Below are 27,428 nucleotides of genomic sequence, written 5' to 3'. Positions count from 1 at the left end.
TGAACAGAACTTGAACTCAAATCTAGATTTGAGACTGATGCTCTTTCTACTGTTAGTGCTCTTTCTTTTTTTTCTCTCTGCCTTCTCTTCTACACACACACACATTTATACTTTCATGAATGAAATCTAAGTCAAGTTATAATGTTAACTAGATATACCAACTAGGTATGTGTGCTGCTACAACTCTAAAAAAAGTTTTTTTAAAAATACTTTGGAAGACACTAAGAGAAGGAAAAGATGTGATTTTATTTAATCAGCAAAACTCTTAATTAAAAAAAAAATGGAGACTTATTTCTGGAGATAACAAAATTTCCTTTGGAAAGATCTCCCACCACAAAACAAAGTCTGATGAAGCCTCATAAAAACCTCTGTTGCAATAAGTGCTGTGTCACAAAGAACCAATGAAAAGACAGGGTGAAGAGTACAAAATAAGCTGTCAACCATATATGGAGAAACCCATGTCTTCAAACTTGTGGACTCATTCTACTTTCTGTTTTGTCAAAGCTGAAGTCTGCTGTGTTTTGTATAGCTGCGGGCGGAGAACTGTGAAGGAAGCAGGCAGGCTTGCAGAATCTGTAATCAGCTCCACCTCAGCCTGCAGGGCTCCATAGCAGACAGAGCGAGCATGCGAGCTACGTTTGCAACGACGGCCTGGGTGGTCTCTTTAGTCTCCTGTTACTGCTATAAACCAAATACTTTGCCAGGTATTGAAAATGAAGAGTTCATCAAAGACTGCGTTCGAATTCATAACAAGTTCCGATCAGAGGTGAACCCAGCAGCCAGTGATATGCTATACATGGTAAGGAAATAGCAGTACTGATGGCATAGCCAGTCAAAAACAGGCTACGCATATTGATTTGGGGTGGAAATCCTTGGTAACCTTGAAAGACTTTTTCTTTATGATTAACCTTCAGTGAATTCACAGTTTGTGATCAAGACACGCCCAGTTTCACTCTGTCTACCTCACTCTTGTTATATGCAAGTGCATTTTACTTCTCTTTTTGGACACTTCTTTTCCTCTAGTCATAGGTAGATTTTACTTCTTCCCCCCCCTCCAACGTCGCCCTCCCCCCCTTTTTGTGACTTTCATCTCTAGGTTTACTGTTTTTGTTGCTGGCAGAGAATTGATTTTCTCTGGAGGGCAGCATGGCATCTGGGGAAAAGAGTGGGATTTTGATTTAGTCAGGCTTAAGGTTTGAATCCGGAAGGAAGACTGGCAATCTACTTTCGTAGTGATACTGCCTCAGAAACCCAAGGAGGGGTCGTTATGAGTCGGGTCCAACTTGATGGCACATAACAACAACAACAAGGTTTGAAACCCAGCTCTGTGCCTTTGAGCTATTTTTTTTTTTTTCCCAAAAAACTTCCTGAGCTTCTTGGGATATGGGCCCTTGTGATTATTAAATTATGTAATACATGTGAAACACAGCACACAGTACTTTGCACATAATAGGCCTTCAGCGTAATGTTGGTCTATTTCTCTCACTTACATTCTAAATTCCACAAAACCACATCATTGCATTTCCTGCCAGCCAGCCCTAGTGACTTAAAGATCATATTTATGGGGAGGACCCACATGCAGTGTTTCCTTCTCTATCCTTGTTATCACATCTCCTTTCCCATTAAAATTCCCTCTGCTTAACCCAGTTATACTGTGGAGTAACAGTTTTCCTTTCTTGATGTCCTTTATTATTTAATACTTATTTTGCAGACTTGGGACCCAGTATTAGCCCAGATTGCAAAGGCATGGGCAAAATCATGCCAGTTTAAACATAACGTACAGCTGAGGCCACCGCACCGGCTACACCCAAATTTCACTTCACTGGGAGAAAATATCTGGACCGGGTCTGTATCCGTCTTTTCTGTGTCTTCAGCCATCACAGGGTGGTACGATGAAAGCCAATATTATGACTTCAAAACTCAGAAATGCCAGAGAGTCTGTGGCCATTACACTCAGGTAGGTATCTGCCCTATAATCTCCTTAAGCTGTCTTTTCAAGGGTGAGTAGAAAACTGGAATCTGATGTTAATACTATGCATGTAGTCCCTCACATATGACATATTCAAGTTATGATGATTCACACTTACAGCCATCTTGTGCATGTGTGTATACATCTAATCATTAGCAATATGTATTACATACAATATTAAAATACTCAAACTCACTGCCATTGAGTCAGATCCGACTCACAGTGACCCCTCCTTGGGTTTCTGAGGCAGTATCACTATGGAAGTAGATTGCCCAACCTTCCTTCTGAGGAGTGGCTGGGGGTTTGAACCGCCAGCCTTCTGGTTAGCAGTCAAATGCCTTAGGCACTATGCCACCAGAGCCCCCAACAATATTAAAATATATCTGTAAATTTATATGTAATGTTTCCAACTCCTCAAAAACAAATGAATGCAGATTTATAAATATACTGATAATAAAAGGCAACAATAATGTAAACTATAAGTTGGGGACTAGCTGTATGTACATAATAAGCTAGTACACCTGTAAGTCTTAGAAAGTAGAGGCTACAATTTCACTTTAAAATAAAATAAAATAATAATAAATTTTTAATATTTTTTTAAAAATAAAGGAATGGACTCCAATATCACGGGATACTGTTGAACATTTAATTGGTGAAAGGTGAGATTTAAGGCTGGCTGTTCTAGTTACCTAGTGCCGCTCTGACAGGAATATACCACGAATGGGATGGTTTGAACAAACAGGAGTTTATTCTGTTACAGTTCGGGAGGCTAGAAGTCTGAGTTCCAAGTGCCAGGCTCTAGGGGCTGTATAAAAGCCCCTCAACCTTATGGGTTTCAGCTCGGCCTCTTGCTCCCAGTCCACTGAATCTAGAGGCATCTCTTCACTCAGGCAGCTACTGGCTGCTGAGCCTAACAAGCCCAAGGTCAACAAATAAAATGGCACAGTCCCGATGGTACCAAACCACATGGCACGTCATTAATTTAAGTCCATTGAAAGTCCCAAAGTCAGCAGAGCATGGCAGGCGCTGAACAACGACATGGCTACATGCCGGGTTCAAGCATGCCATAAGCTAAAGATCATTCCCAAAGCTGTTTCTTAAATACAGGAAGCAGACCACATACCCAAAGCAGCTACTTAGCTGCTCTAAAAATTCCACCATGGAGTTAATTACCAATCTCACCATGGGGAATAACTACATTCAGCTGCCCAGCCACTCAACCAGGCCCAGCCAAGTTGACACACAAATGTAACCACCACACAGGCCAATCTGGACAGTCTCTGATGACAAGCTATCCTCACACAGGGGTTTACTCTGTTTATGAGCAAACAAAAGACCTTATGACTGAATGGATTTCCTGGTTCTGGCTGGCATGAGTCCTCTATGAAATATGAAGCAGTTGTTTTGGAACTATGAAATTGGAATAAGCCTCGCAGACAACCATAAAAATCAATGCTTCTACAACCTCTCATGCTTTCAAATATTGACTTAGGTGTGTGCCAGGCTCTCTGCCATACAAGGTGGAAGAAACAGTTCCAGCCCCAGTGGGGGAGGCCAACATAGAACCAACCATATATCCTGTGGTTATTCTACCCTTGAGTCCACTGTATTAGTCCCAACAGCCACACTTGGTCTCCCACTGAGATTCTTTTTTTATTCTAAATGGTTTTGGCTTCCTGACCCTACATTAAGTTTGCAACAGGATGGAAAAAATTCTGAGCTAGCATTTCCTGTAGTCTTAATATATGGTTTTTCTGTCCTAGCAACATTTTGCTGGTTTGCTTTTATTTGCTGGTAGTCTTTGTCAAACCAAGAGGTAAAGAGATTGAAACTAAAATTAACTGGTTTCAACTACAATAATCTGTTGAAATGAAGTAGGAAGGCCAAAAGCATTTTTAAAATTGTTGTTTGGGGCTGCCATTGAGACAGCCCCTGACTCACCGCGACCCCCTGCCAACAGAATCAGATTGTTGCTGGGGACCTGGATTTTTTCCTGGCCAATGCCTCTCAAGCACTGCTACCAGCCCTTTGTCAGTGGGGGCTTGTTGCTGTGACGCTGAACAGATTCCAGCAGAGCTCTGAGACTAAGTCCGACTAGGAAGAAAGACCTGATGACTTAACTTCTAAAATCTGCCAATGAAAACCCTACAGATTTTTTTAATCAGGGATTTTAAAGAGCAGAACATTGTTAGCCTCTCATTCTGGCTCAGCCTTACAAAGCTCCCCATCTCACTGGTGGTGTTGCAGTTACAGATAAAGTCGGTACAGTTAAAGGAGATGACCCCAGTGAGAGGAAAAGGACTGATTTCAAGGCCATTTCCACCTCAAAGATTATTGTTTGCAAAGAGGGGTATCTATCAAATTATCGATAGCATTGCTTCATTTTATGTTTACAAATAAATTTAACCAGAAAAAGTTCCTTTGAATTCCTACATGTCCTAAAAGGCAAGAAAGCTAAGTATAGATTGCCCAAAGATGATAATAGGTACCATTGTCCACAGGGGGAAAAAAAAATCCACTGCAGTCAAGTTGATTCTGACTCATGACCTATAGAACAGAACTTCCCCCATAGGGTTTCCAAGGCTGTAAATCTTTATGGAAGCAGAATGCCACATCTTTTTTCCCAGAGTGGCTGATGGGTTTGAACCACCAACCTTTGGGTTAGCAGCCGAGCACTTTAACCACTGCACCAGCAGAGTTCCTCCCATTGCCCATGTTGCTGTTGTTGTTAGGTGCTGTTGAGAGGGCTCCGACTCAATGTGACCCTATGCACAACAGAATGAAACAATGCCCAGTCCTCCATTGTTTCACTGCTATTCATAAGGCTTTCAGTGGCCAATTTTTTTCAGAAGCGGATGGCCCTGTCCTTCTTCTAAGTCTGTCTTAGTCTAGAAGCTTCGCTGAAACCTGTCCACCATGGGTAACCCTACTGGTATTTGAAATACTGGCAAAGCTTCCAGCTTTATAGCAACACTCAAGCCATCACAATACAACAGAAAGAGAAGTGGTGGCCCGTTGCCTATAGTGGTGTTTAATTGTCAGTTTTGGGGATGCAGATCCTCATTTATTGAGCCAATGTTTGAGCTTATCATCTACACTAGGCACTTTGTAAGCACTGAGGATATGTCTTAGTTCAGATTCCCTAGCAAATGGAGTCTGAGACAATAGCTTATTTGTGAACATTTTACTGGGGAGTACAATCCCAGAGAAGAGAGAATGAGGGGAAATAGGGAATGAGGCAAAGAAGGAGGGATACAGCCAGGGATGTTCCTTGGCCCTTAATCATTGACCTTTTGGGAGAAACATATGTGTGAACAGATGCCTTACAGTGAGTGCATGGCAAGTGCAACTCAGAGAAATGAACAAAGTGCCATGTGAGCAAGGACAGAACAACCAGTTGGGACAAAGGGAGGTGCAAGGCTTCACACCATAGGAGACAACATGAGTTGGTTCTTAAAAACTGAATGAAAGTTTGTCAAATGAAAAGGAAAGGGAAGAGAATCCCAGGTAAAGTTTACAAGGAACACAAGATATGCAATGTGTACAATGTGTACCAAGGAGCCTGGTGTTTCAGAGGAATGGCAAGTAGCTCAAGATGCCAAATATAGATAGCGACACCTCCTTGGGTTTCCAAGACGGTATCTCTATGGAAGTAGATTGCCCAATCTTCTTTCCGAGGAGTGGCTGGTGGGTAGATTGCCCCATCTTCCTTTTGCAGAGTGGTAGTGGATTTGAACAACCAGCCTTCTGGTTTATTGTCAGGTACCTTAGGCACTACACCACCAGAGCTCCTACAGAGAGACCTGATGACTATCAAATTGACAACAGACTCCTAAACTATGCCCATGTATCCAAGTTAAGACATTTCAAGCTCCTCTTGCCGAGGAGTCAAAACAAGAGGAAGAAACTTGCGATATTAGAGATGATCTCCCCAAATTGACTGAGGTTATTTAAACATTTTCCCCTCATACTTAAGGGAAAAAAGGAGAGCTAATATTTGGGGCATAAGAAAATCCATTTTCTACAAACCAGTCCCTTGCATACATATATCAGAGCTCAAGCTGAGAGATCCTGGCCTGTTCTGTTTAAGAGAGACCACTGCCTTCTTTCCCCACTGTAGAAGATGGGCCCTTCATCATGGGAAGAATGTCCAGGGACCTGTTGGGTCTAGGGAGATGCAGCATGGTGTTTAGGAAGGTACTATTATCCATTTGAGGTTAACCAAAATGTGGGTGGTTCAAACCCACCAGTTGCTCTGCAGAAGAAAGATGATACAGTCTGCTTCCATAAAGACTGACAGCTTTGGAAACTCTATGGTAGTCACTGTAAGTCGGAATCAATTTGATGGCATGGGTTGGGTTTGGATTATCTATGGAGGAACAGATAGGCTCAGAGAGGTTAAGAAGTTATTTTCTTAATGTCATTTAGCTAGTAAGAGGAAGAGCTGGCATGCAGATGTCAGGGATGTTGTAAAGATTAAATAATATAATGTATATAAACCATCTAAGAGCTCTGGTAGCGTAGCGCCTAAGGCACTTGACTGCTAACCAGAACGCTGGTGGTTCAAATACACCAGCCACTCCTTGGAAGGAAGGTTGGGCAATCTACTTCTGTAGTTATACTGCCTTGGAAACCCAAGGAGGGGTTGCTATGATTCGGTCTGACTTGATGGCAAATAACAACAATGTAAACTATCTAGTGAAGTAATAGTATTTACAGGAATTGAACAAAGGTTACTTCCCTTTGATAAGGTGATTTTTCAGCTATTATATGGAAGAAAGCTTTAATACCTTAACTCTCTGTTTTCATACTTGCAAGAAACCTTGTTAGAGAATTTAAGACTACTTAGTTGCCATTTCAGCCTGTCAGTTTGTTGTACTGTGGTGGCTTGTGTGTTGCTGTGAGGCTAGAGGCTATGCCACTGGTATTTCAAATACCAGCAGGGTCACCCATGGTAGACAGGTTTCAGCAGAGTTTCTAGACTAAGACAGACTTGGAAGAAGGAAGGGGCCATCCACTTGTCAAAGAATTGGCCAGTGAAAATATTATGAATAGGAGTGAAACACTTTCTGATATATTACTGGAAAACTTTAAGAATAGCTCTGAAACATTGGCCGGAAGATGAAACAAGTGCAAACCAGCCATCAATAATTGGAATATGGAATGTATGAAGTATGAATGTAGGAAAATTGCAAGTTGTCAAAAATGAAGTGGAACACATAAAGATTGATATCCTAGGCATTAGTGAGCTGAAATGGACTGGTTTTATCCATTTTGAATTAGACAACCATAGGAGCTACTATGACAATAATGACAAATTGAAGAGGCATTCATCATCACGAAGAATGTTGCAAAATCTATCCTGAAGTACAATGTTCTCAGTGATAGGATAATAACCATATGCCTCCAAGGAAGATCAGTTAATACTACCATTATTCAAATTTACACATCAACCATCAAAACCAAAGACGAGGAAATTGAAGATTTTTATCAATTTATGCAGTCTGAAACTGATCAAACATGCAATCAAGATGTGTTGATTATCACTGGTGACTGGAATGCAAAAGTAGGAAACAAAATAGAATCACTGGTAGTTGGAAAATATGGCCTTGGTGTTAGAAATGACAGTGGAGATCACGTGATAGAATTTTGCCAGACCAACGACTTATTCACTGCAAATACTTTTCTTCAACAACAGAAATGGCGGCTATACACATGGACTTTGCCAGATGGAATACACAAGAATCAGACTGACTACATCTTTGGAAAGAGATGATGAAGAATCTCAGTATCTCCAGGCAAAACAAACTCAGGAGCTGACTGTGGAACAGACCGTCAACTGCTCATATGCAAGTTCAATTTCAAGATGAAGACAAATAAAGTCCATAAGAGCCAAAATATGACCTTGATTATATCCCACCTGAATTTAGAGAGCATCTAAAGGATTTGACACATTGAACATCAATCACTGACCAGATGAACTGTAGGATGACATCAAGAACATCATCCATGAAGAAAGCAAAAGGTCATTAAAAAGACAGGAAAGGAAGAAAAGACTAAAATGGATGTCAGAAGAGACTCTGAAACTTGCCCTTGAATGGAGAGTAGCTAAAGAAATTACAAGATAAAAGAGCAACAGAAGATTTCAAAGAGCAGCTCAAGAAGACAAAGTCATTTATTATAATGAAATGTGCAAAGACCTAGAGTTAGAAAATCAAAAGGGAAGAATGCTCTCAGGATTTCTCAAGCCGAAAGAAACGAAGAAAAAATTCAAGCCTCAAGTTGCAATAGTGAAAGATTCTATGGGCAAAATATCGAATGATGTAGAGAACATCAAAAGAAGATGGAAGGAATACACAGAATCATTGTACCAAAAAGAATTGGTTGATGTTCATCCATTTCAGGAGGTGGCATATGATCAAGAACCAATGATATTGAGGGCAAAAGTCTAAGCTGCACTGAAGGAACTAGCAAAAAGCAAGGCTCCAGGAATTGACAGAATACCCATTGAGATGTTTCAACAAACAGATGCCACACTGGAGGCACTCACTTGGCTATGCCAAGAAATTTGGAAGCCAGCTACCTGGTCAGCTGACTGGAAGAGATCCATATTTGTACCCATTCCAAAGAAAGGTGATCCCACAGAATATGGAAATTATGGAACAATACCATTAATATCACATGCAAGTAAAATCTTGCTGAAGATAATTCAAAAACAGTTGCAGCAGTATATTGACAGAGAACTTCCAGAAATGCAAGCTGGATTCAGAAAAGGATGTGGAACGAGGGACATTGCAGATGGTAGATGGATCTTGGCTGAAAGCAAAGAATACTGGAAAGATGTTTACCTGTATTTTATTGACTATACAAAAGCATTTGACTGTGTGGATCGTAAATTATGAGTAACATTGAGAAGAATGGGAATTCCAGAACACTTAATTGTGCTCATGAGGAACCTGTACATAGACCAGGAGGTTGTCATTCAAACAGAATAAACGGATATTACATGGTTTAAAATTAGGATGGAAGTGTGTCAGGGTTTTATCTCAATCTGTATGCTAAGCAAATAATCTGAGAATCTGGACTATATAAAGAAGACGTGGCATCAGGATTTGAGGAAGACTCATTAAAAACCTGCAATGTGCAGATGACAACCTTGCTTGCTGAAAGTGAAGATGACTTGAAGCATTTACTGATGAAGATTACAGACTACGGACTTCAATATGGATTACACCTCAATATAAATAAAACAAAAATCCTCATAACTGGACCAATAAGCAGCATCATGATAAACAGAGAAAAGATTTAAGTTGTCAAAGAGTCCATATTACCTGTTTCCACCATAAACACTTAAAGGGGCTCTGGTGGAGCAGTGCCTCAGGCATTTGACTACTAAGCAGAACATTGGTGGTTCAAACCCACCAGCCACTCAGTGGAAAGAAAACAGGGCAATCTACTTCGTAAAGATTTACTGCCTTGGAAAACTAATGGGGGTCACTGTGAGTCAGAATCAACTCAATGGCAGTGAGTTTGTTTTTTCTGGTTTGATACCATGAACACTAATGGAAGCAGCAGTCAAGAAATCAGACAATGTATTGCACTGGGCAATTCTGTTGCAAAAGACCTTTGTAAAGTGCTGGAGAGAAAAGATGTCTCTTTGAGGACTAAGATGCGCCTACCCCAAGCCATGGTATTTTCAATCGCCTCATGTGCATGTGAAAGCTGCACAATGAATAGGGAAGACCAAAGAAGAGTTGACGTTTTTGAGTTGTGGTGTTGGCGAAGAATACTGAGTACTATGGTCTGCTAAAAGAACTAACAATCTGTCCTGGAAGAAGTGCATCTGGAATGCTCCTTGCAAGTGAGAATGGCCATCTCACCTACTTTGCTCATGTTGTGAGAAGGGACCACTCCTGTATCATGCTTGGTAAAACGGAGGGTCAGCAAGAAAGGGGAAGGCCCTCAATGAGATGGATTGACACAATGGCTGCCAATGATGGGCTCAGATATAGTAAGGATTGTGAGGCTGGCGCAGGACCGGGCAGTTTTGTTCTGTTGTACGTACGGTTGCTGTGAGTCAGAACTGACTTGATGGCACCTAACAATGGTTGCCATTTTAAATTCATTCCATAAAGTTACCTTAGGTTGGTTTTGTAACATCCTAGATACATCCTCATCTCTTTGAAAAGCAAGCTATTTGCAGATTTTAGCCAATTATGAGTAGTTGTAGAGAGTATAGGCAGTGGACTCCGATCCACTTTCTCCTCATAAAAGGTCCTCTTTCTGGATGCATTAACTCAATACATTAGCTCAGTCTTGACTGGAGGCAAATTTGCCCTGAGGAATACTGGTATAGGAATATCATAAATCAGATACTCTGTTGCTGACAGTTGGGCTTTGTAAATTTGGGAGTGTCTGTGCAGGAGGCATTGGTTTGGTTTTAGGAGTGCTAGGCCTCCCCACTAGATGGCACTTTTGATTTTGTTTCTGGTTTTCTGCTTGAAATTTTATTTTTTCACTCTCACATTTCCAATAAAAGCATTGCATCTGGGGAACCCACCGGAGAGGTTTCTTTTTGGAAAAATTGTGGAACTTCTCACACTTCCCTTAATTTTGGCTCTTTCCTTAACAGAATTAAGGGAAGTGTGAGAAGTTCCATAATTTCTCTAGCGATTTTACATATGTTGCAGTGTTCCCACAGTCCTGATAATGAGCCACTTGGACTCATCCTGAGAACTGAAAGGGGATGGAGGACTGAGATTGTCAACTAGAAAGGAGAAAGCTCTCTGGTGGGTTCCCCACATGCAGTGCTACTTTTGGAAATGTTCAGAGAGTCTTTGGTTCTGAGGGCTTGCTAAAAGGGAAAACACTCTGAAAGCATCTTGCTTTAGGCATGCACTGTTCTCATAGTACTCCGGGATTAGGAAGGATCAGGTTCCAATCGCTCAGCTATAAAATAGCACAAAAACACTGATTAACTGAGTTGTTGTGAGGGTGAAATATGATATTGCATGTAAAATGCTTAACACTTTACCTGGCACTAAATAAATTCTTGGAGTCCTTGGTTAGTGGAAACTTAATGCACTGTCTGCTAACCAAAAGGTGGGAGGTTCAAGTCCACCCAGAGGCACTTTAAAAGAAAGGCCTGGTCATCTACTTCTAAAAAAACTGTCATTGAAAATCCTAGGGAGCACACTTCTACTCTGACATATGTGGTGACAATGAGTCAGGGTCAATATGAGTTTGGGTCACCATGAGTCAGAGTTGACTGATGTTGTTCTTGTTATATGCTGTCAAGTCGGGCCCGACTCATAGCGACCCCTGCTTGGGTTTCTGAGGCAGTATCACTACAGAAGTAGATTGCTTCATCTTCCTTCTGAGGAGTAGCTGATGGGTTTGAACTTCCAGCCTTCTGGTTAGCAGTCAAGTGCCTTAGGTACTACGCTACCAGAGCTCCCTGAGTAGACTGATAGCAACTGGTTTTTTAAAAAAGCTCTCTCAGCAAGATAAAGGCCTAAGCCACTTCCTTCACCTGCCCAGGCTAGGGTTCCCAGTAGAGGAGGCAAGTGAGAAGCACATGGAAACCTCCTAGGGGAATACTCCATCTACATATCCGTCGTGGATTAGGGAGAAGGGCTGTCCTTTGCTAAAGGAAAGCACTGTGCCTCCTCCAAGTAGTGAGAAACTGTGGCTGCCTTCCCAAATCCACCCACTGATAAACCATGGAGCAGGAGCTCTGGTGGCGTAGTGCCTAAGGCATTTGACTGCTAACCAGAAGGCTGGCGGTTCAAACCCCCCAGCCACTCCTTGGAAAGAAGACTGAGCAATCTGCTTCCGTAGAGATAACACCTTGGAAACATAAGGAGGAGTTGCTATGAGTCAGAATAGACTAGATGGCAGTGTTTGTTTTTAGGAGCTCTGGTCCAAACCCACCAGCCACTCCTTGGAAGGAAGGTTGGGCAATCTACTTCCATAGTTTCCATAGCCTTGAAAACCCAAGGAGGGGTTGCTATGAGTTGAGTATGAGGACAGCCTGCAAAGAGTAGCAGCCCTCCTAATGCTTGCCTAGCCCATCCCTGGTGAGTCCCCTGTTCTGGTTCCCTAGTGCCGCTCTGACAAGAAATATCCACATATGGGATGGCCTTAGCAAACAAGAGTTTATTCTAACAATTTGGAGGCTTTAAGTCCAAGTTCAAAGTGCCAAGCTCTAGGGTCTGGGTGAAAGCCCCTCAACCTTGGGGTCCAGCTCTGCCTCCTGCTCCCGGCCCACTGGAGCTAGAGGCATTTCTTCACTCAGACAGCTGCTGGCTGCTGAGGCTGAGAAGCCCAAGGTTGACAAGTAAAAAGGCACAATTACCAAACCACATGACAGGCCATTAATTTAAGTCCATTGTAAGTCCCAAGATTGGCAGAGCATGGCAAGCTGCTGAACAATGACATGGCTACATGCAGGGTCCAAGCGTGCCACAGGCTAGAGACCATTCCCAAAAGCTGCTGCTTATATAAGGGAAACAGACCACATACCCAATGCAGCTACTCAGCTGCTTGTGGTAGATCCCACCATAGAGTTGATTGCCAGTCTCATCATGGGGAACATCATGGGGAATAACCTACCACCAGCTGCCCAGCCACTCAACTAGGCCCAGCCAAGTTGACACACAAACATAATTACCACATCCCCCAACTCCTGACCCATCTTGAGCCTTGGAGAAACTCAGCCTCTACCCTCAGCACCCCAACTGTCACTCTATGCTCTCTGCCCAGGGAACGATTGTTTATTGATTTTTTAAAAGTAATTCTCATCTTTTTCTGCAGCCATACTGGCCTTATTTCAGCTCTGTGAGTGAGCTGTCATCTGTCCCACCGTGGGTCCCTGCTGTATATGCCTTAGCACCCTCCATTTCCCCCTCACGGTGGTCAGAACCCTTGGCAGTAGTCTCATGACTGCTTTTCTGACTGGTTCCCTAAAGGCTCCCATTGACTCCAGCTCATTTCCCTTTGTAACCCTCATATTTAACACAACTAATATCACAAAATTTCTTGGCAGAACAGTTTATGAGCAAAAATAATTTAAAATGTAATTTAGTATCACTGGAAAATGGGAGTGCATTTACTTGCTGGCTTGTCTTTGGATAATAGCTCTTTAAATACTTTCTTTTCTGGGCTTCTGTGATACCCAATACTCTTGGTCAAGACTAGCTCTATTTGTGGGGCCCAGTGCAAAATGAAAATAGGGAGTGTTTCATTTAAAAAGTAGGGGAAAGGTGCTGCTGAAAGTGCTATAAGTATATAAAACTTTGCCTTGCTTCTGTCTCCTCTGCTCGAGTTCATGCTCCACTGTCCCTTTGGACTTCACTTACAACATACAAAGATGACATTATTAAGAGTTTTAGAGTTGGAAACCCTATGAGGCAGTTCTACTCTGTCCTTTTAAAAAATGGGGGAAAAAAAAGTTTTATGACAACAGCAGCAGAGAATGAAATCAAGTACAACGTTCTTCTAGAACAGGATCTGGAGCTGTTCCCACAGGTTGTTCTCCCTTGAAGAGGGCTGTTCTTGATTTCTCGCGTGTCACAGACCACTTCTTATTAATCTGCTTTGCCAGCTGTTTGTCTTTCCTTTATCCCAGGTTCTCAACTACTTTTTTTTCTATTGTCTTTGACTACACTCTACCACCAAGAAAATTAGATCTTTCAGGGCCCTTACCCCTGGTGTTCCCTCTGCACAGAATACTGCTCCTCTGTCACTGATGGTTCCTGAATGTGATTCACACTGATTCACACTGCTTCCTGCTCGTTTCAGTCTCAGTTCAAATATCTGCTCCTTAGAGATGTCTTCACTAAAAGCAGTCCCCTCTTCCTCATCGGCCACTTTCAATTGCATTACCCTGTTTTATTTCTTCACTGTACTATCAAAACAATCTTAGTTATTGTTTATGTTTATTTTGCCCACCCTCACAATAATAATTTCGGGGCTTCTCTCTTGAGCTCTTTGAAGTCACTGCTCTAGACTAGCGTGAATAGTAGCAATGGACCTCTCTATGGTAGTCATTGCTCTCAGACTAGAATGAATAGTAGCAATGGACCTTACTATGGTTATGTAGATTTAATTATATTCAAATGTATATTTCATCATCTGTTAAAACTCCTTATTTTCTTTCAGGTTGTTTGGGCAAATAGTTACAAAGTTGGCTGTGCAGTACAATTTTGTTCTAAAGTTTCTGGCTTTGAAGCTCTTTCCAATGGGGCACATTTTATATGCAACTATGGACCAGCGTAAGTCAACTCCTTTCTTAAAATAAATGCCTATTATGGAAATATCTTAATTATAGAAAATCTGGGTAATAAAACAAAGTGCAAAGAAAATAAATAAATATTATACTTTGTTCCTCTGCCTAAAGGTATCAACTCTACTAACACTCTGGTACATTTATTGTACCTGGTGGTGCAGTGTTAAAGCACTGGGCTGCTAACTGAAGGGTCAGAGATTCAAGCCCACCAACCACGCCCCATGGGAGAAAGATGTGGCAGTCTGCTTCCGTAAAGATTGAGCCTTGAAAACCCAATGGGGCAATCTACCCTATCCTATAGGGTTGCTATGAGTTGGAATTGATTCGATGGCAGTGGGTTTTTTCTTCACATTTTTTTTTTTGTGTGTGTGTGTGTGTGTACCCACTATTATATACACTACATGGATACATACACATAGGCACACGTATTTTATTTTTAAAAATGCATTTTACTGAAATATAATTTATGTACAGTGAAATACACAAAACTAAAGTGACAAGGGTCTATGCATTTTTTTGCAGTGTTCCCTCCCCTCCCCTCTCACCCCTGCAGCCAACAAAGAAAGTTCCTTCCATATATAAACTTTGACTTTTTAATGCTATATTTGTACATCTGTGATTGATTTCTTTCGCTCAACATAATGTCCTCCGAGTTCGCTCATGTTATGTGGTGTTTTGCTATTCTACATTATTCTTTAGGGTTGCATAGTATTCCATTGTGTGTGTATGTACCACAGTTTGGTTATCCATTCTTCTGTTGATGTGCATGTAGGTTGCTTCCATCTTTTTGCTATTGTAAATAGTGCTGCGATGAACATGAGTGTGTATGTATCTGTTCTTGTCCTGGTTCTCACTTCTTTAGGATATATACCTAGTAATGGGATTGCTGGATCAAATGGTATTTCTACTTCCAGCTTTTTAAGGAATCACCATATTGCTTTCCACAGTGGTTGTATCATTTGACAGTCCCACCAGCAGTGTATGAGAGTCCCAATCTCTCCACATCTGCCATTTCTGTCTTGTTGAACTTTGCAATTAGTGCTATGGTGAGATGGTATCTCACTGTTGTTTTGATTTGCATCTCTCTGACGGATAATGATCATGCGCATTTCTTCATGTATTTGCAGGCTGCCTGAATATCCTCTTTTGGTGAAGTGTCCATTCATATCTTCTGCCCATTCTAAAACTGGATTGTTAATCTTTTTTGTTGTTGAGGTGTTGGAGTTTTCTATAAATTTTAGAGATAAGCCCCTTAACAGATATGTAATTATCGACAAGTATGAATTTGTTGCTGTCATTTTGTTATGTGCTTTTTCATGATGTTAATTTCTTTGTTCCATATAATTTTCTATGCTGAGCTCGTTTTGTTTATGAATCATGTTATCACTTCCCTCATTTTAGTATTTGCTAAATATTTGTGCTGGTCCTCTTTTTTATTTTGATGTAAAGGTTTATCTTTTTTCTTTGAGGTTACCTTGTGATTTATAATTTCTTCCCAAGTTTAGAACAGTCTGTTCTATCTTGCAGTTGTCTTGATTTCTCTACCATTTAGAAGTTCTGTAACTACATGGTTTTTCCTTCTTTTTGGTTTGTGGTTGTCTTCATTTGTCAATTGATGTCTCTGGTTCCCTATTTATAGACTTGTAGGCTTCTTGACTTTGGATACTTCTATAATGGGGTTGGTTTCTGGGTTATGTCATCATGTGTGTTAAGGGTCAGTTGTTGTTGGCTGTTGGTGGTTCTCTGTCCAAAGAACTCCCTTTAGCATCTCTTGTAAGGATGGTCTGGTTTTAACAAATTCCCTTAATTTCTGCTTATCTAGAAATGTCCTAATTTCACCATCAGATTTGAGGGACAGTTTTGCCCACTATATAATTCTTGGTTGGAAATTTTTCTCTTTCAGGGTTTTATATATACCATCTCACTGCCTTCTCACTTGCACGGTTTCTGCCGAGAAATCCGAGTTTATTCTTAATGGTTGCCCCTTGTAGGTAACTTTTTGTTTTTCCTGTGCTGCTTTTAGAATTCTTTCTTTGTCTTTGGTTTTGGTGAGTTTCCTGATGGTATGTCTTGGTGATTTTCTTTTGGGGTCTATCCTGTTTGGGGTTCTTTGGACTTCTTGAATGGATATATTCTTATCTTTCATCATACCAGGAAAATTCTCTTCCAACAAATCTTCAACAATTTTGTCTGGGGTTTTATTTGTCTCTTCCTGTTCTGGAATTCTGATTGTTGTTGTTGTTGTTATGTGCCATCAAGTCGGACCCAACTCATAGCGACCCCTCCTTGGGTTTCCAAGGTAGTATCACTATGGAAGTAGATTGCCCCATCTTCCTTCCGGGAATTCTGATTACACATATGTAATTCCTTTTGATGATATCTCACATGAACCTTAGGCTTTTTTCATTTTGTTTTGAACTTGTTTCTGATTGATCCCTTTCCAAAGAAGTATTGAGGTATTTGCCTTCAGTCTCACTAATTCTGTCTTCCATTGATTCAAATCTACTCCTTTATCCGTTCAATGAGTTATCTATTTCTGAAAATTTAGTATTAATTTTCTGGATTTCTGTCTGTAGCTTTTGTATCATTTCTAATTTTTCAGTTATTTTGTCATTTTATTCTTGTATTGTCTTTCAAAATTATTGTAGGGTTTTCTCTGTGTTTTCCTCAGTTTTGTCAGTGTTTGTTTTCCTTGATCTGTCTCTCAATTTGTTGAAGGTACCTTTTGAAATCCTTATCAGGGAGTTCTTCCAATGCTGTGTCTTCCTCAGGGATGTGTTTTGGGTCTGTATCCTGGTCCCTTGTTTCTCCTGCTTTATCTTGCTTCTTTGTGTGGACTGTGATACTCTGTTGTATCCAAGGCATTTTGACATTTTTGTGTGTATATCTAGTTAGTGATTATATGTTGGAGTGGGAGCTCTGGTAGCATAGTGCCTGAGGCACTTGACTGCTAACCAGGAAGCTAGTGGTTCAAACCCACCAGCCACTCCTTGGAAGGAAGGTTGGGCAATCTACTTCCGTAGTGATACTGCCTCAGAAACCCAAGGAGGGTCGCTATGAGTCAGGTCCAACTTGACAGCATATAACAACAATAACATGTTGGAGTGACTTGCCCCTGATTTTCATTTTCTTTGTATGTTATCTATGTAAGCAGGGTACTACTGTGCTGTGCTCCTCTATTCACTAGTTGGCAGCATTTATACACTTACCAGCTGTCTCCTTTCCCATTGTCTGCCTCTTGTATGTCCCTGCTGTCCTTGGCAAATGGAGCCTATTCTTAGGTCCCTGGATTCTAGATGAGAAGGCTGTCACCTTAAAATCCAAAATGGCTGCCACTTGTCAACATTCAAAATGGCTGCACCCTCCATTCCTTTAAATATCCAAAATGGCCACTACTTGTAAACATTCACAATAGCTGCCTCCCCAGTCACTTTAAATATCCAAAATGGCTGCCACTTGCAAATGTTCAAAATGGCTGCTCCCTTGGTTACTTTAAATATCCAAAATGGTCACCATGTGCAATCAAAATTGCTGCACTCTCCAGACAGCAGAAAGTCCACAACTCAGGTTGTCTCCTCCTTGCTATTTTCCTTCCTAGTCATAGACCACCAGCACAGTCGTACCTGCAGCACTTGGTGACCAGGGTTGATCTTTAGGTCAATTCTCAGGTCTCAATACCACTTGGAAATATTCAGGCTGTTGGTCCTGTCAGAGTAGCTGATAGTCCACTGCTCCGACCATCTCCGTACTGTTTTTGTTCAGGTTTCTCCACTAGTTCATGCTTGATCCACTTCTGTATACTTCCTTTCAAAGCACAGGGCTCCAGGATTATCTTCTGTATCTCTGTCAATTGGCTTCTCTTCTCTTTGTTGAAGAGGGTCTGTGGAGCTTGTTTGCCTATTCTATCATCTCACTGAAATTCCATGCACACATATTTTTAAGGGTAGCAACACTAAAATGCTTTCAGGGGCACAGATTAACTGGAGATGATTGGATGTTATCTTTATTTATTGTTTTGTTACAATCTTACAAATTTTACATGATTTTCAAGACAAAAACTATGACTTGAATTCCTCAATTTGTAAAACATACTTCTTTCACTTTTGAACAGTTCTTTCTTTACTCATGCATATCAATCATGTGCCTATTGAGAAATTGATATCATACTAGAAATGCATGCTTTCTAATTTTTACTTAAAATTATACTATAAGTATTTGCCATGTCATTAGCATTTAAAATATGATTTGAATAATAATAGTAACATGATAGATCATGCTTATATATTTACTGTGTGCCAAGCACTGGTCTTGGTGCTTTACATATATTAGCTTATTTAATCTTCATTACTACGTCTGCCAGTTTGTTGTACTGTGGTGGCTTGTATGTTGCTAAGATGCTGGAAGCTATGTCACTGGAATTCAAATAGCAGCATGGTCATCATTAGTCGACAAATTTCAGCAAAGCTTCCAGCCTAGGACAGACTAGGAAGAAAGGCATGGTTATCTACTTCCAAAGTCAACCATTGAAAACCCTGTGGATCAGAATATAGTCTGATACAGTCCTGGAAGATGAGCACTCTAGGTTGAGAGCACTCAAAATACTCAGCAGCCACAAGGGATTTGAGCATACCACCAATTGTGAAGATGGCATGGAACCAGGCAATGTTTTCTTCTGTTGTACATGGGGTTGTCAAAATTGGAGATGACTCAGTGGCAACTAACAACAGTCTCTATTAAATAAAGTCCAGGAGGTAGGCCCTATTATTCCCTTGTTTTACAGATGAGAAAACAAGTACAGAAGGGGAAAGTGAACTGCCCAAGGTCCTGCTCTTAGTAACTGTCATAGCAGGGCTGTGACCAGCACCATCTGGCTTCAGCATCTGTGCTCTTATGGAAATACCACAGTCCATCCTATTGAAGAATTTGCATTGTTCCTTGTATAGCTTTTCGTCACTTCTATTTCCTTACAATCAATCCCTAAAAGTAACTACTACTAGATAACGAGTATAATAATTTTTTTTTCCCTTTTAAAGCATGTTGCCAAATGTTCCTTGTGTTAGACCGAGTTCTCTAGAGAAACAACACAAGTAAAGCTTATAGAGAGAGAGAAAAGGAAATTTATCTTAGGAAAATGGGCTCACACACTTACAGAGGCTGGCAAATCCAAAGTTCTTGGATCAAACGTCAAGCTGGAGGCTTTTCCCTACTCACGTAGCTGCAGGGGCTGACAAGCTCAAGGTTGGCAGGCAGTATACTAGCTGTTGACTCCAACAAATGATGAATCCAAGATCTCCAGGCCGAACGGTGAATTTTCCATTCATGGACAGTTGTAGGCAGCACAACAGAATCCTGATCCACAGAAGAGTGTCTCTTTTCCCAGGATGTCCACAAATATACCGGAAGCAGGCCACACCACTAGGAAAACTCCCTTTCAATGGATTGGCTGCTCAAAACATATACATCTGATCCCATCATTGGAACAACCCACATCACAATTGCTTAAACCACACAGAATTGTAGTCCAGCCAAGTTGACACACAGCTCCAACTATCACAGTCCTACAAGATTATTATCTCAATTTATAATTTCTCATCAGCGTTGGGTACTATAGGAAATGTTATTTCACTTATTTTCTTTTATATCTTTTGGATTACTACTGAATATATATATTTTTCCCCCACCTATTTATATTTCTTCTCTTGTGAATCCAATATATCCTTCCCACTATTTCTGAGAATTCCAGGGCTTTGGCGTGCTTAATTCTCCACTCACCTGTCATTCAAGCTCTGAAGTCCTGCACTCAAGTGAAATCTCCATTGCCTGTGACTGTTGACGCCTCTCCTCCTGGCTGCTACAGGTCTTTCTGATCTGCATTATCCAAAACCACTGACGCAATGCTCTTCTTCATTTCTGGGCACTGCTGAGAAATTCTGTAGTGTGTAACAGACCTTCACTCAGAGGGCATTAGTGGGGAGATTACAGCACTGGACAGAAGTAGCAACCAGGACTACCAGACAATATAGCACCTGGTGTACTTTGGCCTTCACCACTTTGGGGACCTTACTCATGTTCATGTCATTTTCTTTAAAGCTCTATCTTCTCTCTTCCCAAGGCCCCAGGGTCCTAATACCATTTTCTTAGGCCAGTAGGGGAAACACTAAAACTTCCTTTTTGTTGTTGAACAGAGTATTTTAGGTTCCTTTGCCTTAATCAAGGATTTCTGGTAGTGCAGTGATTAAAGCCTTTGGCTATTCAAAAGGCTGGCAGTTGAAACCCATCAGCTGCTTTGTGGGAGGAAGATGAGGCAGTGTGTTGTCATAAAGATTTACAGCCTTGGAAACCCCATGGGGTAGTTCTACTCTGTCCTAAAGAGTCCCTGTGAGTCAAAATCAGCTCAAAGGCAATGAGTTTTTGGGTTGCCTTAATCACTCTCATAAAAACAAATCCAGGCCTTTTCATTAACTTATTTTTCTAAGATGAATCCTGCCATTCCCTTAGCACTCATAACTGCCTAGGTTTTTAAATTATCAATTTAATTAATTCCCTCACAATTTTGATGCACAATTAAACAAAGAATGAAGCAGCATAAATGATTTTTTGAACATTCTTGAACTTAAATCACATAATGTTGTGCACCTTAACAATAAAATATATTCTAATGATTAATGTAATGGAACTCATGTATCGAAATTGCTATCAGAATCTTTATTACAATCTTTTGACTGTTTTCTATGGTGTAAGGTAAGCACAAGGGTAAATTTCTGTGACAACCTAATTTGGAGCTGAGTAAGACTAGAACATGTATTTTGGGTTGGAAATGAGGAATTTATAATATAAAGTAATGCCTCTACAGCGGGAGTTCTTAACTCTGAAGTTAAATAAATATCTAGTGTTGTGGGAAGGAGTCCATGACCTCAGATTTAAAAAGTTACACTTTTATTTTCACTAACCTCCAGTAAAAATAACATTTTATTATGAATGAAGGCAACACTCCACAGTTGTATTTACCATACCTGTGGCTTTATAGTAGCAATACCTGCTACCTGTGCCTCTGTGAATATATTTTCATATCACATTCCATTTGAAGATACCTCAAGAGTTTATGTTCATCACTACTTTGAAATTACTGAAATAATCAGACTCTCTGTAAGACTGTATTTAATACTTAACAGAGAAATACATACTACTTTACCAAAAGTTACTTAATCTCTTACAACCTTAGTTTCTTTATCTGTAAGGGAAATATATAACTTCCTCCCAGGGTTGTCATAAGAATTAAATGCAATGTCAACTATGACCTTAGAGCATAGAATGAACTCTGCAATTAGCAGTCTTCCACTTGTTTCCGTCTCTGTTGTTGTATTTGTTAGGTGCCATCAAATTGCTTCTGACTCATAGTGACCCTACGTACAGCAGAATGGAACAATGCCCAGTATAGCACCATCTTCACAGTCACTGATGTTTGAGCCCATCGATGCAGCCACTGGGCCAATCTATCTCATTGAGGGGCTTCTTCTTTTATGCTAACCCTCTCTTCACCAAGCATGATGTCCTTCTCCAAGGACTGGTCCCTTCTGATAACATGTACAAAATACATGAGAGTTTCACCATCCTCATTTCTAAGGAGCATTTGAGCTGTATTTCTTCCAAAACAGCTTTGTTCATTCCAGTCCATAGCATATTCAATATTCTTTGTCAACACCCTAATTCAAAACCATCAATTTTTTTCAGTCTTCCTTATTTATTGTCCAGCTTTCATATGTGTATGACGTGACTGAAAATCTGGTGGTGTAGTGCCTAAGGCATCTGCTAACCAGAAGGCTGGTGGTTCAAACCCACCAGCCACTCCTGAGAGGGAAGACTGGGCAATCTACTTCCGTAGAGATACAGCCTTGGAAACCCAAGGAGGGGTCACTGTGGGTTGGAACTGACTCAACGGCAGTGAGTTTGTTTTTTTAATTAGCCTCACCTTAGTCCTCAAAGTGACATCTTTGCTTTTTAACACTTTAAAAGTTGTCGTTTGTAGGTTTACCAATGCAATACCTCATTTGATTTACGGACTGCCGCTGCTATGGGTGTTGACTGTGGATCCAAGTAAAATGAAATCCTTGATGACGTCAATCATTTATCCATTTATTGTGATGTTGTCTAATGATCCCTCTTACAGCAATACTCTGAATCTTTAGACTTTCTACTTTTTTTCTGGATTACTCCAGAATATATAGTAAACTGGAATTGGGAAGAAAACAACTCTCCTTATAGCCAGCTTTCTATTTTACAGGGGAAATTACCCGACTAGGCCATATAAGAAAGGAGCTATTTGCAGTGCCTGCCATAAAAATGACATGTGTTTGGACAAACTCTGTGGTAAGTAAAACAAAAATCTACCAAAACTACAATGTAACTGAAGTTATTTTAACTTTCTGTAGAGCTAAGAATGCAAACATTTGCTTTATCCTAAAAGGTGTTTTCAAGGAAATTAGGAACAGCTAGCAATCAAACCGACTGTTTACTGTCCTACGAATTTATGTTTAATTTAGAAAGCAAATTGTACCTCTTCTATTAAACAGTCAAGAAAAATGACTATTGTGTTGGAAACTGCGGACTCAAGATTTATTAATTTCAGCAAGATCAAACATGTGTTTAACAAGGTCATCCAAAGTAACAGAATTCTACACTTTTTGGTTCTACCTGTCCAAAGCACTCTTAAGGCTTCCATCTTCATCTGTAGAACTAAATAAATGAAATAAAGCTGCAATATGACACTTTTTATTGTTAAGACAGCATTTCATGATGGAGAATGCATAAAGCCAAGAAGATAACTCCCCAAGGATACTTTTCTACACTTCCTAGCAAAATCCTGCTTTTTAATTTTGAAATATTAATGTTAGCTTATGGTTTGTTCTTCAGTCATATGCCCTCTTCCATTGCAGTACATTTTGATTTTTCCCATGGTATGAAGAAGGGTGAGCTCAAATTGTTCCACTTATGCAAACCCTGTGGTATCTTTAGGAGACACATCTGTACCAAACTCAACTCCTTAGAGCTCTAGGGCTGCAACGGAGTATGTACATAAAGACAGGATAGCATGGACCAGGTTTCACTGCATGAAATTTTGTTTGGAGAAAGTGTTCCACAGCTTAGATGTTAATGTCCATTCTAGCTCTAAAGTGCAAAATTCTATTAAACTGCTTATTCCTTTCCTCCCCATGTGTAAATACTCCAGGTACAACAGCACTTCTTAGCCCAGCTTTCTCAGTCATTTTTCTCCCAGTTCAACCATTCTTTATTTTATGCTTATCACTCTTGTTAACTCAGTAGCATATAGCCACGATGCAACTGATCTTTGCTCAGATATTCAATATTATATCAACAGCTTTTTCTTTCATGTTGTTACAACACTACAAAGCATATTTTTTTTTTTCCAAGTTAGGCAGTATAACATAGGGGTTAAAAGACTAGATTTTACAACCAAGATACCTAAGTTCAATATTCAGTTCTACTACTAGTGTGACCTTGGGTAACTTTCTTGACCTGTTTCCCCAACAGTTTAATGTGGATGAAAGTACCTCTTCACTGACAGGTTTGGTGAAACATTTAATGAAAAAAAAGCATGAAATACTCATGCCTGGAACAAGGGCCTTTCATACAGCAGTGTTTACTGAATAGTAGCTACTATACCCAAAAACATGTCAGCTGTCATCCCAAACCTTGAGTTTACTCTTGGTGTCTTTATTCCCAGACTTTAAAGTGATAATTCCTTCTCTAAGATTAGTGATGAAAACTGAGCCAAGTATTTTATATTAGAGCTCTGGTAGCGTAGTGCCCAAGGCACTTGACTGCTAACCAGAAGGCTGGTGGTTCAAAGCCACCAGCCACTCCTCGGAAGGATGGTTGGGCGATCTACTTCCACAGTGATACTGCCCTGGAAACACAAGGATGGGTCACTATGAGTTGGGTCCGACTTGATGGCACATAACAACAACAACCGGTAAGTTGTCTGTTTCCCCCAATGGAGTCTAAATTCCAAATGGGTAGGAATTATGTTAGTTTACTCACCTATGTATCTAAAGTACCTAGTTCAATGACAAGCAAATATACACTGACTACTATTTCAGTGCAAGTTTCCCAGAAAAATCTGGCTTTCCCTTTAAAAATCTAGAGAATTAGTAACACAATGACAGTAACAAGAAGGAAACTACAGAAATTTTAACTTCTGTTTGTTGAAAATCTGCCCTGAGATAGTTTCTAAGCCTTTGGGATAACATCCAGAGATTAAGGTTATACAGTCTAATTACAAAAAGCCGATGGACTCTTAAAGGAGAAAGGAGATAAAGGGAACACATGCTAACTTGCATGAATTTACAAAGATTTTCTCAAACCCATAACTCATTTACTTAAATGGCTTCTCAATGTCCTCCAGGTTGATCCTGTCACTAATTTCCTATTCACAAAGCTAGGTTTATGTAGTTTCTGTTTTTATATAAATGTAGGCTTATTTGAAAGCACTATTTGTACTAATATTGAATAAATAATAGGCTATGAAATTTTTAAAACTTAAGAATACCTAATCTTACCTTGTACCATGAACTTTGACAGGGTAAAGGTTGAAGGATAATTTTTTCTTAACAGACTCCATCTCTGGCAAATTATAGCAATCACTGGAGGAAAAAAATAATCCTTTATGGTTTTCTAGATACTGTTCAATAACTACCTGCACAAGCCAAATTAAGACTGTTTCTCAAAAAGTGCTGGGCATACCATTGGCACACAAAGTGCTTTTAGATAGTACATGGAGATATATTTGTTTTTGTAGCTGAGTATTTAACATCTTTATGATATATAGATCTTAAAGATATATATATATATGAGACAAAAAAATAAAACCAGCACATCAAACCAAATGGTTAAGTGCTAAACTACTACCTGAAAGAATGGCAAACTGAATCCACTCACAGTGACTTGGAAGAAAGGCCTGGTGATCTACTGACAGACACATCTCTTAAAAGCCCTATGGACCAAGTTCTTCTCTGTAACAACAAACCGAAAAACCAAACTCACTGCCATGGACTTGGGTCTGACTCATAGCGACCCATCCTTGGGTTTCTGAGGTGGTATCACTACGGAAGTAGATAGCCCAACCTTCCTTCTGAGGAGTCCACTGAAACACATAGGATCACAATGAGTCAGAATCACCTTGACATCAAAACTTTTTTCTTATTTTGGCCAAGAAAAGTCTAAGCAGTAGCTTCATAGTAATTCACTGTAGACAAAGAGTACCCTGAGGACCAGCTCCTTGATGCATCCAGTAAGAGTTGACATACAACTGATGTAAATGGCTGGTTGGCCATTTAATAAAAGAGAGCATTGAGAGGGTGTAGAGTTTACTTCCTCCCCATGCTCTGAATGTCAAAATATGAATAAAGCTCAGGTAAAAGAAAGGAGTAATTATAACTTTAAGGTGACAGTCAAATGCCTTATCAATGATTTAATGACATATTGGAATTAATGAAATAGATTCAACTGTCTCTTTACTTCTAACTGGTCCTAAACAGTGTCACTTTTCTCAAGAGGAACTTACTTTCAGGAAAGTATTTTAATAATCTTCTCACATTGATTATTACTAATATTTAATTATTTATTTCTATTTTTAAATTGTAAGAGATTAATTTAATTTATATTTTAATCGTATCTATCTTCTAGTTATATAAAACAATTTTCCGTAAGTAGTAGTGATATAGTTTCCTTTGGAGTCCTTAGGTGGTACAAAATTTACATGCTTAGTTGCTAATCAAAAGGTTAGATGTTTGAGCCTTGGGAGAAAGGCCTGGTGATCTACTTCCACAAAGTCTGCCACTGAAAACCCTGTGGAGCACAGATCTACTCTGACACACAGGGGGTCACCAGGAGTTGTAAACGACCTGACAGCAACTATTTTTTAGTAGTTTCCATTATAGAAAAAGTAACTCAATATAAAAATATTTAGTACAGGTAGTGCAAATCATGAAAATGATACGTGAACAATTAACTTTTGAAAATCACTGCAATAAAGCCAAAGTAGGTATTAATGGTATAAATAGAGACCTGGCTTTTTTACTAAAACAAAAGCCTCATCGTTATCTACTTTTTTCCTTTTCCCTGACTTTACAGCTAACCCACAACGAGACAATGTCACACGTACGTATATAAATATTATTTCATTAAGAGCTATATGAATTATGTCACTGCATTATGAGAAATGATGTCTCAGACAATATTTTATGTTTGATTCTAGGTTACTACTCTCTTCGGTATCCAGACTGGCCGATATACTTACGTAACAGATACACCTCTCTCTTTCTCATTGTTACTCCATTAATTCTGATACTGGCTGTTATAATTACCATTTTGATCAAGCACAAATACCCTAATTTAGTTCTTTTGGAATAATACAATTAAAAAAAAAATCATTCATACATATATATTTTTTTAAAAAATAAAATAATACAAATAGGTGTACTTAATTTAAAGACATTTCTGGAAAAAAATGTGTTACTATAGTAAGCCCTTACACAAACAAAGAAACTGTTCAACTTCCTGATTCTATAGGATAAACTCATCTTTATTTTCCCCTTTCTATGAACAAACATTATTTTCAACCTACCTACCACACAGCTGGGACCTTTGGTAAGTAAGCCAGCCTCTCTATGCTTTAGCTTCAGTATCTGTAATATGAGATTTAGGTGATTCTATGTAACTCTAGTGCCTCTTATTTTTAGTTACAAACATTTCTATATTACTTGTCACATGCTGCTTCAATTCTAAATGTTTTGTGGTATGTTTTCTCCCACTCTACTGCAACTTGCTTTCTCTCTGCTTCATCTCTCCCCAGATTTAGGACAGAACAATAATTAAGGAATTTAAGAGAATGATGGGTTATATAATACTGGTATAAAAAGTAAAATGTTTACTTGCTATTATTAAAGAGTGAGAAAGAACACTGAAAATTTATATTTTCCTCAACACCAAATGCTGTGACATAATATTTAAAGTGTAACTAGTGGCATCAGTCACTGGATTTTATTAGCAATTACAAAAGTTTAGCAATAGTTCACTCCAAAAATTTTTATATGAAACAATCTAAAGAATTACTTCTAAAATGACACTTAGGTAAAGTCTGCCTGGAACAGA

At 39.7% G+C, this 27,428-nt stretch overlaps 1 protein-coding gene across 1 annotated transcript; it reads left to right on the top strand.

The window, feature by feature from the left end:
- The first annotated feature begins 613 nt into the window (after positions 1 to 613).
- Positions 614 to 26,687, top strand: GLIPR1 (GLI pathogenesis related 1). Its single transcript, XM_007947566.2, has 6 exons — positions 614 to 799; positions 1,712 to 1,957; positions 14,132 to 14,244; positions 22,540 to 22,625; positions 26,409 to 26,435; positions 26,533 to 26,687. The coding sequence occupies exons 1-6, from the start codon at positions 626 to 628 to the stop codon at positions 26,685 to 26,687; spliced, it is 801 nt and encodes a 266-aa protein (XP_007945757.1). The 5' UTR covers positions 614 to 625.
- Positions 26,688 to 27,428: the final 741 nt, after the last annotated feature.

The sequence above is a fragment of the Orycteropus afer genome, unplaced genomic scaffold, assembly GCF_000298275.1.
Source record: "Orycteropus afer afer isolate SDZICR_OR568_19922 unplaced genomic scaffold, OryAfe1.0 scaffold00190, whole genome shotgun sequence".
Taxonomy (NCBI): Eukaryota; Metazoa; Chordata; class Mammalia; order Tubulidentata; family Orycteropodidae; genus Orycteropus; species Orycteropus afer.
The sequence above is the reverse complement of the archived record's forward strand: the minus strand, read 5'-3'. Positions and strand labels throughout refer to the sequence as shown.